This window comes from Solanum verrucosum, unplaced genomic scaffold, assembly GCF_900185275.1.
Source record: "Solanum verrucosum unplaced genomic scaffold, falcon-dt-bn FXZP01000305.1, whole genome shotgun sequence".
Taxonomy (NCBI): Eukaryota; Viridiplantae; Streptophyta; class Magnoliopsida; order Solanales; family Solanaceae; genus Solanum; species Solanum verrucosum.
In genome coordinates this window covers 1,108,629-1,125,338 of record NW_026019908.1, presented here as the reverse complement: position 1 = coordinate 1,125,338, position 16,710 = coordinate 1,108,629, and the positions used below count along the sequence as shown (strand labels likewise).

The window sequence follows — 16,710 nt, the reverse complement described above, 5'->3', positions numbered from 1 at the left end:
TTTGCTTCATGAATCAAAAAATATGTTTTATTTTTTTTCTAGAGAGTAGAAAATAATTTCTAACGTGATAACCAACCTCGATAATTAGGGTTATTCATGGTTATGGTTAAAAAATCAAATCGAACCGCAGTCCGAACCGAATCGATTAAAAAATTGATATTTGGTTAGATTTGGTTTAAAATTTTGAAAACCGATACTATTTTGGTTTGGTTTTGGTTTCACTAAAAAAACAACTGAAAAAATAATCAAATCGAACCGATAAATTAGATATATAAATTTTATAATTATTTATTTACCTGTCACAACCGTATCTCGGAACTAATATAAATAAGCATGTTCACACAAATAATGAGGAGATAATCATTTTTATATCAATGCTGCTTTCTAATTCATAATCTACATATTCTATTTGTGTATATTTTTCATCGTCTATTATTATTTCTGATATTTGTTTTTTCTTTGGGTTCTTAGGTAATTTACGATCTCTAGCTATATGTCCTAATTGATAAAAATGTTATTGCAGATTACTTATCAAGACAAAGCTACTCAGACTGAGACTGAGGAAGAAGATACAATTGAAAAACTACTCAAAGCCATAACTACACTTTGTATAAAAGTGGATAGTATGGACAACGAGATACAAAAGCTAAAGACTAATGAAGATAATCTGAAGTCTAAAGCTAGTCAGCAGCATGACTATAAAAATGCGGAGCTACGTCGACCGGAAGACGGAAAAAACCCAGAGCTAAAAGGAGACGATGGGAAACTCCTTAAAACCCATAACGTTTGTTTAAATACAGCTGCAGGTACAAGCAAACAAGTTAGCGATAAACAACATAAAAACGCTAACTTAAACCAGCTATTTGCAAAACCATTTACCCAAAGGACACCTTCACACTAACACCATTGTGAAAACAATATCAACAATGAATCAATAGACCTTTCAAGTCATCATCAACACATCACACATCAATATATAATCAAGTTGCCTTTTATTATTTTTTTGTTCAGCATTAAGATCATTCAATATCAACAAGTCAACTCATAACCAAGTGTCATTACTCCTCAATACATACCACAAAGAAATACATGATTCTATACACTTAATAAGGGTCGAGAAATTCACTTGCCTCAAATAATCGAACAATCACTCCAGGTTTTGTGTCTTCTCCTTTTGTTGGGATTCCAAATCAATGTGATCTATCAAATAAGTAACCACAATAAAATTTTGAAACTAACAACACTCATATCAATGATTTTCGAGCTGCAGAACTCCCAATATGCTCAGATTACACAGTCTAAATTTTTAAATACATGTACAGCGGTAGTTGCACCAGCAAATCAGAAACTTTTGTTTCACTAAAAATGTCGTAAATTTCTCATACAATAGCGAAATGATCCAATTCTTTTTCCTACATGTCTTAAATAATAATACAGATCTACTCGTTCGATCGAAACTCAATTCCATATTCATTTGTCTAGTCAACTATCATTTCTTCCCGATAAATAATTATTTCATATATCGCGATAAAAGCTCAATCTCGACTTAGCGAAAATGAACCAAACTTTGCAGATCAATCCTATAATTCATGCTCAAACTTTTCGAAGTTTTGAAATAATTTTTTGATCTTTAAAATTAATAACGAACCTTTTAGTTGACACAAATTGGTGAAACAATGTCAAGGCACCCAAAAAGCTTAGAAACTCGCACATAACTCGTCTGGAACCTCCCAAACACGAACCATATATGCTTCTAGCTTGAAAATGATAGTTCAGACCAGTGTTATCAAAGGTGCACTTTAAGCGCGCTTAAGCACTGAAGCGAGGCTCAAAACGTATTGAGCGTTTCACCTCGCTTTATGCGCGCTTCAGTGTCGTCATCAAGGTTCTAAGGCAAATGTTTCCTTGCCAATAAGCCTCTTATGAAGAAGTGACTAAAAATTTGATATTTCACTTTATCATAAAAAAAATTCAATTTCTTTGGTCATATATTTGTTATTCATGTTTATAATTATTAGTCTTGGACTAAAAAAATATATTTATTTTCTTTTCTCCCTTTGCGCCTTTTTTTATTAAAGAACACACTTTATTTGCGCTTAAAGCCCCTACGAACCTTAGAGCTTTTTTGCACTTTTCGCCTCCTTAGAGCTTTTTTGCGGTTTTCGCCTTTCATAACACTGGTTCAGACTCAATGGAATCATCAAAACACCCAAACAAGGTCACCTTAACCTGATGTTGAACAAAGTCAACTTTAACTTAAGAATCTCCAATTTTTGAAATAAAGACATGAAACTTATCCAAAAGCTTCGGGAATTGAACCAAGCCTTCAACTAGGCCAAATATAATCATTTGGACCTAGTGAAATCATCAAAACTCAAAAATAACCTTTCTAACCTCAAACGTTGACTAAAGTCAAACTTTAGCTTAACTCTTTTTTTTAAAGAATCAGTACCATAACCTTAGCCTTAACTTTTCCCGCATTTCGTCTAATGGATCAAAATCAAGCCAAAAGCCTTAGAACCCAAACCAACAATACGTCTAGACCAAAAATCATATTACAGAGCTAACAGAACTGACGGAAGTCCATTTCGAGACTCGTAGCTCCGGTTGTTACCAAAAACCACTTTTAACAACTTTAACTCTCCAAAACTCTAAAACTTCCAAAAATCACAAGTTTACAATCAAATTTCAAAACCAACTTCATACATTGATCAAACAAGACTCGAGATAACTATCGTGAGGGGTAAAATGATAATTTTCCAAAAATCACCTTAGAGTCATTATAACTTCTTCATAGAACAACCAATATAACATTTATATCTAAGTCTAGTAAATTCACTCTTATCAACTCCAAGGTTCTTTTTTCTAGCGATTGAGTAATTGCCCACAATTGTTTGAGTTTCATCAATATTTTCTATTTCAAAAAGTAATCTAGTTCCTTAGTTACTTTTTTTTTCTTCTAAAAAATTGCAACTCATTGCTATTGTAATCATCAGCTACAGGTTCATTTCCATCCTCCTTTTCCTTCCTTTATTCACCCTCCGTGACTGTATTTTTATAAAGCAAGATTCATTATGTTGACTGATGTAAAGACTTGGGACAATAAATTCACCCCTCTCAATAGCAAACAGTTGAAGTTGAAGCGCACTAGACTGCATTGACAATGCAGTTTGCATTGTTTTAATTCTTGAATCACCATTAACTGGATAATAGCTATCAGAGGGTCCTATCCATAGCAATTGTTTCACCTTACTAAAATATAATCGTTTAGTGTATTCTAAACAAAGGTCTATATAAGAGAAAATTTGTATTATACCCTTCCCACACGAGTTAAAACAAATTTTTGTAAATAATTAAAAAATGAGGATCCACTTTCCCTGATAGTTAAAGCAACACCCACCTTTTCAATTATTTTTTCAAGGAGGTCACATAACAGACATAAAAGAAAGAGAAAGTGATATCATAAAACAATAAAAAAAATAAAAATATTATTAATATTTTATGTGAAGACAATGTTAAAACATAAAAAAAGATAGAGATCATATGTTGTGTCTATCATAACGTAGAGAATGCAACCTCAAAAATAAATAAATGCATCTAAATATGACATAACTAACAACAAATCATGAAATACAAAATAAGACACGAAATAAATACTTAAAAATAAACTCTCAGCACACGTTAAGTAACACTTGCTAACGTATGCTCAAGGTACGATGCCTCAACGTTGAAAGATTCCACAACCGCCGCATGAAGCGGTGGATAGCATACGAGGGAGCACAATAACATCTGATTAATTATGGTATTCCACATACCCTAGCCTCCAAACTAAGGATTTGCCCTCAAACAATAAAGGGGAAAGGGTCAAAATTACCCCTCAACTTTCATTTAATAGTTAACTTTATCCTCCGTTAGAATATGTGGCCATTCATACCCCGCCATCTACAAATTTGTCATCCATACCCTCCAAAACTAACGGTTTCCCCCCAAATTGACCTCAAATCTCCAACTCAATTTTAAAGAACTTGCTTTCCTAGAGAAAATATTTTCCAAAAATTTCAACCAATCGAACATGAGAAAAATGAAAAAAAAAAACGATTTCCTCCATATCGAGCACACCCTAAAGATAACCAAATTAAAAGAAACACAGTAGAAACAAAATCAAAGTAGAAAATAATGTTGGCATAATAATATGCAAGTTTGATAGATATATGCAATCCAAACAACAGTAGGGTGACTAATTCAGGTCGTAGCAATTACATTGCACAAAGAGATTCAAATGAAGAAATAGGATAAAGCCCTCCCAAGCATGTTGGTCAGTAAAAGAGTCAGTAATCTTTTATTTAAACAAAGACGCTCTTCTTCACCGATATAGCCACAACGGTTTCCAAAAGCATATACCAGCTCCCAGTTGCTGCTATCTTCATCCAAATCCAATACCATGAATCTCACTTAAATAGTGCTTTATCTTAAACTAGACAACCAAAATTTTTATTAGGTATGTCTAGATAGTAAATTAGTTAGCCTATAAATTTGAAATAGAGTCAAATCTCTCCAGCCAAAATGGCAGTGAGAAGCAGCAGCAGCAGCAGCAAGCTAACTTTTGGATTTAACAGAGAGAAGTATGTCCCTTGCAGTAGCAAGATCCATTGAAAAGAGAACACAGGACAGTAAGTATTGTGAAAGGGACTCCATTATGAAAGCATAATTTCCATGACAGCTATTTCATGTCAAATGGCCAAACGCCAAACATATTATACTGCACAAGACATGAGCAAGACTTAAACTAATTCAAGCAATGGCTAAGATGAGAGGACAAAGAATCATACATGGACTGCAACCCCAGTTACATCTACTAAATCACAAAACCAATGGAAATTCCATTTCCATTCATATCTTAGCCAAAATGCAATCAACAAGACGAAAATAAATAATATAAGGAAATCAACAAACACCTTGAATTAAATATCAAGATCTAAAAGAAATCAAAGTAGAAATATACGACCCCCAAAAAATGTTTTTGCCTATGAAAGAGGCAAACCTTTTCCTTTTGTCACGTTTCCAGTTCGATGTACTGATTTCTTATTAGTAGTAAAACATAAAAATAACTATGACGGACACTACGTAGTCTTACTTCTTTTCCGTCTGGAAAACAACACCAGAAGAAGTCTGTCCTAGGCCGTCCAACAGCATCTGTAATAACATATGTTACCATAACAGAGAACAAAAGCCCAGCCATCAGAATATAATTAGAGGACTACCAGAAAGCTTTTATGGTGAGAAGAAATATAAACCACTTCCACTAAAACTAGCCAAATCAAAGAAAAGCTTGCCTAATATCGCATAATGAAAGATCATAGACATCTCTTTGTTAAAAACAAATGAGAATACAAACAACCAGCAGCAGAACAGCATACACCTGATAAATTTTGGAAAATTTGAAATCTGAATATGAGGTACTAATCGCATCCATAGAGTAATTTTGTAGCTACTGAATGAAGAATGAGGATCAACTCACTGGCATAGCCCAAATAGGTACAGTATTACTTTTTAAAAAATACTTGAGATCTTCCATAATGTCTTTCCCAACAAACCAATAAAACAGATGGATAGCATATAGTAGGACAACTATCGCCAAAAGTAATATTAGGATCAGTGATCAGTCAGTCATTCAGATGAGTCCTTGCCACTATCATACCATGAAACCTCATAGTATGTGATCCAAGCTGGGCGTCCCTCATTCTTCCCTGCTAAGAACATGCAAAAGTAAGAACTTGGGTATATTTTCTTTTTTGAATCTGGTAAAATTGTATTCCTCGGCATTAGGGACATGCTGGAGACCTCCAAAATACTGTTAGGAATCTACATTACTTACAAAGATCCTAAAAAATCTACTAATTGTTCTGCTTCTTCTGTACAAGATTCTTTACACAAAAAATAAAAGGTGGCGATGCATCTACCTTTACTTTGTGGATATTGTGTGTCCCATCTTCAAAACATCCTCCATTCATCTCCTTCCAAATTGTCCACCAAATACAGGGTGGAATTAATATCCCCCATTTCTTTTGATTCTTGCTGCCCCCTCTCCTTGTCCAGCAACTTAAGAGATCTGTTGTGTACTCGGGCATTGTCCATTTAAGCTCTGTTAATTGGAGGAACGGAGACCATAATTGAGAAGTGAATTTGCAATGTAGGAATGTGTGGTTGTTGGTCTCTCTTTTCTCATAGCAGAGAAAACGTCAGAAGCAATGTGAAACTTTCTCTTCTGCAATTCTTCATGTGTGAGGCAGGCCTCCTGGAAACTAGCCAAGCGAAAGCATTTTATTTTTGTTGGTGCCATGTTCCCCCAAACCTGTTTCCAGGGCCCTGCTGTGATCTGAGGCTGAATCACTGCTTCTTTCTTGTAGCTTCTTCTAACTGAGATCTCATCCCTGTCATGCTTCCATCTGTAGTGGTGCCATTGAAACCTTCTAGGACCTTCATCAACTCTGCAAATCTGCTCATTTCCCAATCATCTAGGTGTTCCGAAGGTGACATCCCACCCTTGTGGTGACCAGCTGTCAGTTAGTGAGACATTAGGATCAGAAAAAATATTGAAGAGGTCTGGGAATGTCTGCTTCAGAGTCCCCTGGCCAATTCATAGATCAGCCCAGAATAATATTTTGCTCCCATTTCCCACCTTTAAATTCATGTTATCAAGACAACTTAGGCCAAAGGTTTCTGATAATTCTCCACACCGATGTTCCATAAATTCTAGTAACATTATCAGTACACCACGGGAGAGCATTCCTTGGATAAACTCCGTACCCTTCTTTCATCTAGAATAGGGGAGTCAATTTCTAGTCCTTCTCTCAATTAAAGGGAATGTACCCCTGCGAAGGGGTTGGGATGAACACTCTACCACATAGTAAAGTGGATAGCTAGGACTACTAAAATAGAGATCGTGTAAAAAAACAATCCTATATTTGATGTCGAGGTCCTACTTCTTTCACTACTTATGCCTAATAGCGATAAAAATAAGATTCTTCCGGGACTGAAATTTGGAGACCAAAAAGTTGACTTCCCACCACACCTTACTTTTCCTTTATTACTATTACGTTCTGCCCTTTCATCGTAAAAGTAAGGGTTAAGCTATAAAACTAGACATGTAAGGGGAAGAGAGAAGAGCAGAACTTTACTTCTCTGCTGAGGCAGAAGCAATAGCAAACAATCTCTAACGACGTAGTTTAAGTTGTCCACTGTCTAACATCTTTCATCAGTCTGGCCCTATTTGCTCACACCACTGCCTTCAACAGAGCCTCATGTTCCCAATTGAATCTCCATAACCATTTCATCATTGCTCTGCCTTCTTAAATCCCTGATGCCCAAACCACCACACCTTTTATCCAGTTGAACCACCTCCCAATCCAGTAGCTGAGAGCCCGTACTTTCCTCCTTGTTACCTATCCACAGGGAATCCCTCCCTAGTTTGTCTAACCTTTTGGCCACCTTAGCTAGGATAGGGAGCAATGACATTAGAGTGGTAGGCAAAGAATTTAAAACACTATTGATAGCAGTGACCCTACCCCCTAGTGAAAGGTACTGAGCCTTCCAGTTTGGTAGTTTCTTCTCAGCCTTCTCCACTATGCCATCCTATAATATTTCCAGATATGATTCCACTGACTCATTTGTCTAAATTTGTAATAAGCTGCATATACAAACACAAGATAATCTCCTTGTTTGAATTTCAAAGTCATAACAAGGTCATTTGCACCAAAAATCTATTATACACACATGTAGATTTTGTTTATTTGATCCCACAAGGTGAAAACCCATATTGCCACATCTACAAAAATGTGCTTTATATAGTCAACCATAAATTTTGTTTATAGTAATAAACTAAACGTATATTCTAAGGTGAAGTATAGACTGTATCAGGGATAGTCTTTGGTCAAAATGGTGAAGCAAACTTGACATGCCTACAAAAGAACTCAAGCATATTGGAAGTCCAAAAATTCAAATACATGGCTCATAAAACAAATGGCAGCTTGAACATTACATGTTTCCAATAAAACTATGGTACTTGCATGGTTCCAAGTGCATCTTAGAGAAACTAGCCAAAGTTCATTTGTCAATTTACACTAGCTGTACATGACTCATGATAGGTCACAGCACGGTCCAGTCTTGAGTTCGCAAATATCTCGCCCAGGTGTTCACCAAAATCAGGGCCAAACTTATCCTATACAATATGTTATGGATGGAACAACCCATGCAGCTACTCACTTCCGTCACAATTACTTTAACTACATCAAACATGAGAAATATATACCTGGTGTTTCTTGTGGGCAATCAGCAGCAGAAACAGTTGAGAAAATTCAGTAGGAATTTCCAACCTCTGACTTGACCCGTGCCGATTGAAAGCCAAAAAATCAATCAATTGACAGTCAATTATGTTGGAACTAAAACTTATCAATGTCTCATGGTTAAAAAGATAAAGTTCATTACATCATAAATAGTATTCCGGCATTCATCTGGTGCCAACTACTACAATCCATGGTTCATTCAGACTCATGCTTATCTAAGACTTGAAACTACTGCAGTCCATGGTTCATTCAAACTCGTGCTTATCAAAGACTAGAAAATTAACCAATAAATATCTGCTAATAAGTAGTCTTAGAGGTGCAATACAGCAATAACATAAATAATCATACAACAGGTAGAAAGCAGAGACAGTCAAAGCAAGAAATGAAGGACAAAGTACTTGAAACATTATGTGGTTAGTGCAGTTACATCAATCCTAAAATTTGCAAGGACTGGACAACTTTAGATCTAATTGGTCTCCAACTAATTAACTCTTCAATAGTAACCAAAACATAATCTTTTCGGACCTTAGAACTTCAAATGCTTTTCACAGGAGAACCAGCCATTGAAGAGAACACACTTCATTTAAAAATGGATGTATAAAAATGACATTACATCAGAGAGAAAGAGCTAAAGCTGAGAAAGAACAGATTTTACTAAATTCACCAACATTGTGAAGGTTAAAGCATTAAATCAAACATGGGGCATAATTTCAATCGCAGCTGTCTGGAAAACAACCGTTAGACAAGAAATTTAAGGGGAAAACAACCTTTAGACAAGAAATGGAGTAATAATGAATCTCAACGTTACTAATAAAAAGAGCACTATTCACGACAGTGACAGCAACACCCAGATTCACGTAGAAAAAGCGATAACAAAAACATGTTCACACAATGTTTTAAGTAAATCCCTTATCCATGCTAAAGTTGGAACACATTAAAAATAAGTAAAAGTCGTCAGCAAACATTAACAAAGTCAACCCAGAAAAAATACAAAAAGGAAAAAGCATAAGAATGATTAATTTTGTAATCCAAAGTTATTAAATATTTCATGAAATACTCTATTTACTTTTCAAAACTAAAATATGATTTGGAAAGTAGTTAGCTTGAGTAACTAGCATATTCTTTCAGCTTCTTTTTGATCCAGTTCAAAAGGCTTAACCATTCATCTTTGGAACATAAAAAAGATTAAAGTTGAATGTCAAAGATTATGTCCCTTGCAAAAAGCAAATAGCAGAAAAGTTATAACAACTTTGAGGAACTTCACTGAAAACTATAATTAGCTCAAATGGCAAAAAGGCTTATATGAAAGAAGTGCTCCAAATGTCAAAAATTATGTTTTAGATTGACCTAATATATGTCACTCTTACAGAAACAGACACTACGCATTTCAATGAACCAACACAACCAAGAAAAAAAAAAGATATCACGCTCGCCGTTTACTCAGTCTCCATGAGTTTGGCTCGTGATATCTGTCGTAAAGAGGTTCAATACGTTCCTGTCTCTTGCGCTTGCTTAATTTTGTTGGGTCAGACACCTTGAAGAATCTTGGTGCCAGCTCAACAAGCCATTTAGGATCTACCACGGTCACCTCGCGCATGTACTCCTTTGTTGTCATAACAAGCTCGTGATAAATAACCCAGTCCGGCTGTCTTTGAAAAAGAGCACTGCTAGGATGGATGTAAACTGGCTGGTTCTCAACTAGAGTTCTATAACCCTCTTGAGGATCCTTTCTAGCAGCATGGAAAAAGAAACCTGCTCCAATAGCCTTCCGGATCTTTGTGAAATTCTTTCCAGCACTTACAACATCCAATTTATACCTGCAAGAGCAAGCAAGTATCAGAATCGAGTCGCAACCATACAAGTTTCTAACCTAAAAGAGAATTAATAAACATCAAGCAGAGAGATCCACAAAATAAGCCCAAGTCAATTAAGCTAACAGTCAATAAAGGTTAATAAGCAAACAGTAAGAGAGAACAAGGCTTGAAATCAGAAGTACAGTATGAAAAAGGAATTGAAATACATACTTATCCATGATGGAGAGCAGCTGTTTTCTAACATCCTGTGCCCTCCTAAGTGATCGTGACTGGACAAAATTTTCAAAACACCATGGACCTGAAAAGTTTTTTGCTTTCCAAGCCTCATAAACAGCAAGCAAGGTAAGATGATCACCCTCAGGCTGAAAAAATTTGGCCCTTTTCTGATCAGCCTGAGCTTGTTTTTCTCTTGGTCGGTAAAAGATATTTCCAGTTTGAATCATAGCAATGATGGTCAAGATCTCATCACTACAGCCAAGGTCCACGCTAGCAAGAAGCATCTTGGACAAAGGAGGATCTAATGGAAATTCTGCCATTTTTCTTCCCAGTTTCGTCAGAAGCCCCTCTTCATCCAATGCTCCAAGAGTATAAAGTTGCTCCATGGCAGATATGAGAGCCTGAGGGGAAGGTGGGTCCATGAAATCAAACGACAAAAGATCATTAATACCCATTGCTTTCATCATAAGAACCGTGTTCCCAAGATTTATCCTCTGGATTTCTGGAATCGCGGTAGGGGACATTTCACTGTGGAAAGCGCTCTCAGTATACAGACGGTAGCACTTCCCAGGTCCAGTTCGTCCAGCACGCCCTGCTCGTTGCTTTGCTGATGCTTGTGAAATTGGGGTAATAACCAGTGAATCAAGCCCCTGTTTTGGATTGTAGACATTTTGCTTTGCGAATCCAGGATCAATAACATAATATATACCATCAATTGTCAAAGAAGCTTCAGCAATATTTGTAGCAACAACAACTTTTCTCTTCCCAGGAGGGGCAGGATCAAAAATTCTGGACTGCATTTCACTGGGCAAGGCACTATAGACAGGCAGTATGATCAGTTCAGGAACATTTTTACCTAGTCCTTTCATCCTCTCATAGAGACACTGGCAAGCATAATCAATCTCCTCTTGACCAGTCAAGAAGAGGAGGATATCACCTTCAGGTTCTGTCAAGTGGATCTGCATAACAGTAATTAAAGCTGCATCAAGGTAATCACTTTCTGGCTGCTTTGTGTAGAGTATCTCTACTGGAAAAGTTCTTCCTGGGATTGTAAAGATGTTGCAGTCGAAGAAATAACCAGAAAATTTCTCCGCATCCAAAGTTGCAGATGTGACAATTAAACGAAGGTCAGGTCTCCTCTTCATAAGCTGCTTAAGCAAACCAAAGAGAACATCAGTGTGAATTGTTCTTTCGTGTGCTTCATCAAGCATTACGACTGAATACTGGGATAAGTTATCATCAATCAGGATCTCCCTCAGAAGCATACCATCAGTCATATATTTGATAACAGTTTCTGGCCCAGTACAATCTTCAAAACGAATAGCATAACCAACTTCTTCACCTAATCGACAACCAAACTCCTCAGCAACTCTCTTAGCCACTGACATTGCAGCCACTCGACGAGGTTGAGTACAGCCAATTTTTCCCCTCGTTGTATACCCTGCCTCGGCTAGATACTGTGTCACCTGTGTTGTCTTACCAGAACCTGTCTCACCGATGACAACCAGGACCTGGTTATCATGGACAGCCTGAACCAGTTCTTTCTTCAATTTGTAAATAGGAAGACTCTGCCTCTGCTCCTGGAGGGATAGCTTAGACCTCTGGCCAAAGGTCAAGGCTTTACCATAAGCATCCTTCTTCCATTCTGGCATGTCATAGGCAGACAAACCAACACCCCTAAGCTCCTGTGCTAGATGCCTCTCACCTGTCTCTGGCATTGGGTCTTCCCAGGGTCTGTTGAGATCTTTAGGGATGGAATCAAGCATCGTTCTCTGTTGCTGCTCCCTTACTTCCCTTCTCTCCTTTATCAGAGCTGATTGTAGTGCAGCAGCACGACTCAATGATCCTTCAGGATTTTTAAAAATTTTAACAGGGGACATATCAACTGAATAACGACTCTGCCCTTGCAAGAAAGGGGGTTCATCTTCGTTCAACTCAACCTCAAGCTCTTCTTCAGCACCTTCTTCCTGATAGAGCATTCCGTCCCCTTCTTCGTCAAACATGGGATGTTCCTGCACCCCCAAAACACCTGCAGCAATAAGTTGTTTCGCTTCCCACTTTTCAGGTGAACTCATCCTCTTCAGCGGTCTACGTGATGGAATTACATCCTCCTGGTCCATAATCCTGATTCCTGACAGACCAATCCTGGTCTTAGAACCTTCACCATTCATGGTTGAAGGATTAGTTGTCAACCGATCGTCGCCTAAGCTCTTTTTCAATGGCAACAGATCCTTTCCTGTATTCTGATCAACATCTCTCATTGACAAACTCAGCTTCTGCCCACTAATAGATATAACCTTCACAAAAACCTCCTGGTCCCGCTTTACTAAATCTTTGGCATTAGTGACCCTTCTAGTAGCAAGTTGTGAAACATGCACCAAGCCTTCTTTCCCTCTAAAATCACTCAGCTGAACAAAACAACCAGAATCCATCACCCTTGATACCCTCCCCTTATATACTGCATATAACTCTGGCTCATCCACGTGATGCCTTGATTTTCTCATATCCCTCTGATCATCATCGCTTTCTTGCTCATACTCATCTCTCCTACCTTTTGCATATGCATCATCCTCATCATCCCTGTCCCTGTCTCTAACCTTGTCCCTGTCTCTGTCTCTGTCTCCGTGCCTTTCTGAAGTCCTACGTTCAGCTCTACCATCATCATAATCATCCCTATCTTGATCCCTACCTCTATCCCTGTATCTACCCCTTTCTCTTCTATAATCTCTATCCCTCTCTCGCCTACTACCGTGTTCTTCTTCCTCCCCATCTCTCCTCGTACTCTTGGCTTCCAGCTCAATCTCCTTTTCCAATTCCTTAACTCGTTCTCTATTATCTCTTATCTTGAGAGCGGAAAACTCAGAATCATTATCATCCTTATTGAAATCCTTGTCCGACTTAGACGTGGGTTTAGGAGGCAAAATAGCATGTATTATAGTTAGCAATGTTCTAACAAAATAATCAGGCATTTCAGCACCACTTTCTTTCAATTTGGCATCAAATTCATCTACTGTTGAGCAATTTCTACCAAGTTCAGTTATAAATTCAGCTAAAACTTTATCACCAAACCCTAAATGTGCTTCCAATTCAGAACATACCTTAGAAATTAGAGAGAGATATTCCAATTTTTCCAACTCATTTTCTTCAGTGTCGGTTCCCATTCTTCGAACGATTTCGAATAGGTCTTGCGCTGTTGCTAATCTAAGGGATTTCGTTTTTCCTGTATTTTCTTTTCTACTACATCTAATTACAAGAGACAATTAAATGAAATGTGTTAATTAAGTTTTGCTTTGATTTTTGGTGACACTTTGACTAAGAAGGGTCAAATTCATTTTAAAATGTAATTAAGTAAATTTGGGACCAAATTAACATTTTCAAAATTTTCTAATCTTTTATAAAATACAAAAAAAGCACTTCATTTTTCAACTTTTATAATTCTATCCAAACCATTTATTTTAAAAAAAAGTAAAAGAAAATAGAATTTTCTCTTCTTCTTCTCCCAACGTTCTCTCATTTCTTCTTCTTCCTTAGAAAATCCAAAAATTCGACTATCGAAACAAGTATTCTTCCCCATTATCTTATCTTTCTCCTCATCTCCGGTCGTGACTCTCTCCTCTTTGTGAACTGAAGATTGTGTTCGACTTAAAATGGGTAAGTCATTTTTTTGAAAGATTTTACAATTTTCGAACAATACTAAGGTTTTTTCTTCGGTTAATGAACAATAAATTGTTCTATTGATGTGAAAATTGAATAATGGTGTAATGTTACCTATTATTTATTGTTTTTGAAAGAAAATCAACTAACTCAAAAAATCCTAATTTTGAGGAAATGTATATGTATTGTTAACATTCAGTGAAAATTCGTTTTTTGTTACTTTTGTTGCTCTTTTTGTGACCATTTTGTTCATATGATTTTAGAAATATAATCTTGTTCAGTTGTCCAACATATATTTCATTTGTTGAAAGATGTGTCGTATGTTGCTACATTTTAGTGATATGTTGGTATATATTCTAACAGAGTAATCATATATTGGAACATATCACCTATGTGTTAGGGCAACAAAATGGTCATCTGTAGTAACAAAAAGATTAATTTGTGGCAATTCATCTGTGGCAACAGAAGGTACATATGTGGCAACAAAATATCCATCTGTGTCAACATAAGTATAAATTGCTACCCATTATTATTTTATAATCAATTGTAAACTCTCAACCTTTTTTTATTTACCTTGTAGATGAAATGATACAAAAAGTTTCATCCATGACAACAACTCAATCTTTTATTGGTGTTGCTTCCTCTTCTAACATCAAATGCTCTTTTTGTCTATGCGAAGAATGTGAGCAGCAACATGATTATTTTATTAGTCGTGTTAAAGAACTCACTGATATTTTTAAGGAAATGACTTATAATATTGATGTCCATACATCCAAGAAGATTTCACAGCCTTTGAAGTGTATGAGGTTGAAAAAATCTATTTCCCAATCACTATATATAATTAGTGAAAGAAAAAGATCAATGACTACTGCTCCAGTATCACATTAAAACCCAAAAGGCAAGGAGGAGGAGGAGGAGGAGAGGGAGCAAGAGAAGGAGAAGGAGAAGGAGAAGAAGCATGAGAAGGAGAATGAGGAGAGGGAGAAGGAGCAAGAGAAGGAGAAGGAGAAAGTGAAAAAGAAGGCGAAGGAGAAAGTGAAAAAGAAAGCGAAAGAGAAAGAGAAAGAGAAAAAGAAAGAGAAGAAAGTCGAAGTTCTCAATTGTGATGTGAAGCAACAATATCCATTTGAAGGTTTTAACATTGACGGCGACGGTCCAACTGAACTAATGTCATCCTTCTCGCAGTGAATGAACGAGGGTCTTTACAAGCATCATGCAAAAAAGTAAAGTCGTTCAACTATTATTAGTATTTCTTCTTCTTGTCCATTAAATATTTATTTATAATACTTACAAAATTGCAGAAGAGACAAGGACGATCACTACTTAGCTAATTGCTTGGATCTTGAGTTCAAGCAACTTGATTTTGTATTTGCATTTCCAAAGAAAAAAGACTGGTTCTACGTAATGTCTCAACCCAATAAGTGCTAGACTGAGGAGGTAAATTCATGCCCACTTTTATCTTTTGATTAAGACATGAATACATACAAATAAATTGATACAGAAAAACACTTGTTGATGCATCTGTGCAGTATGTGAATGCCATTTTATACTATTTGTGGAAGAAGTCGAAGCAACAGAGTCATTCTAAATATCGATATATCACTACTAATTGTTTTTTTCAAAACATACATTGACAATGCCAGTGTTGTTCCTAATATGAGAATAAAATCGTTGGCACTATCAAAGGGTTTGGTAAACATGTTGGACTGCCTTGGCACCTCACAGATGAGGTTTATGTCCCTGTAAATTATAATGGGGAGTTTCATTAGGTCTTGGCAGTCGTTGTTTTGAAGGAACGACACATAAAGGTGTATGATTCGATGTCTTCATTTAGGACTAACAGAAAATTGTGCGCTGAGATTCAAAAGTTGTCTATAATGTTGCCAAAGTACCTTGAATTCATCAGATTTTATGAGCAAAAAGACCGAACCAACTGGTCAGTTCTTGAATCTTACCAGGGCAAGAACAAATCTCACCAATTCGAAGTCATACATATTACTGGTATTGCCCAACAAGCAAGCAATAGTCTTTAAGTAGTATCACATTATTTTTTTAGTCTTACCACTATCGAAATGTGATGTTAATATTAGGTTTATTATATTTTCTAATTGATGATATACCATGCAGTGATTGTGGAGTTTTTGTTGCTGCATACGCTGAGTTTTTCAGTGATGGACTACAAATACCATATGATGAAATTATTTCTCAATCCCTTCGCTTGAAATATGCTTCACTCCTATGGAATTATGGGATTTTAAAGGCTCGAAGTGGCTATGTTAGTAACAATGAAGACCCACAGAGGCCTAGACCTAAAAAAGCAAAGTTCATAGATGAAAATGTTGTGGTTACCACCATTGATTAGATTGATGGTTATGTATACAATTGTGAATTACCTTTTTGTTGATAAGTTGTATAAAACAATTGGTGAAGTGTTAATTTTTGCTGATAATATTAATAATAACGATTTTATTGTTATTTTTATTTTGTTGGAACAAATGTCAATTATGATGGAAAGGAAGAAATATGGTGTCTGTGGCAACATATATAACCTCTGTTGTAAAAAACACCACAGAATTATCTGCATGTTCCCCAACAGAAAGGATACATGTGGCAACATATATCACAAAAATAAGATATGTGGTAACATATGTCATAGAAAGGAGATATGTGGCAACATTATATTG

The 16,710-nt window shown here is 36.4% G+C and overlaps 1 protein-coding gene and 1 pseudogene across 1 annotated transcript; one reads left to right on the top strand and one right to left on the bottom strand.

The window, feature by feature from the left end:
• Positions 1-9,591: 9,591 nt before the first annotated feature.
• LOC125821671 (probable pre-mRNA-splicing factor ATP-dependent RNA helicase DEAH5) lies at positions 9,592-13,553 on the bottom strand. The gene is made up of 2 exons (XM_049501072.1): positions 10,367-13,553; positions 9,592-10,159 (listed from the first exon to the last, which is right to left on the bottom strand). The coding sequence occupies exons 1-2, from the start codon at positions 13,531-13,533 to the stop codon at positions 9,766-9,768; spliced, it is 3,561 nt and encodes a 1,186-aa protein (XP_049357029.1). The 5' UTR covers positions 13,534-13,553; the 3' UTR covers positions 9,592-9,765.
• An 882-nt stretch (positions 13,554-14,435) lies between these two features.
• Positions 14,436-16,388, top strand: LOC125821656 (uncharacterized; annotated as a pseudogene).
• The last annotated feature ends 322 nt before the right edge of the window (positions 16,389-16,710 follow it).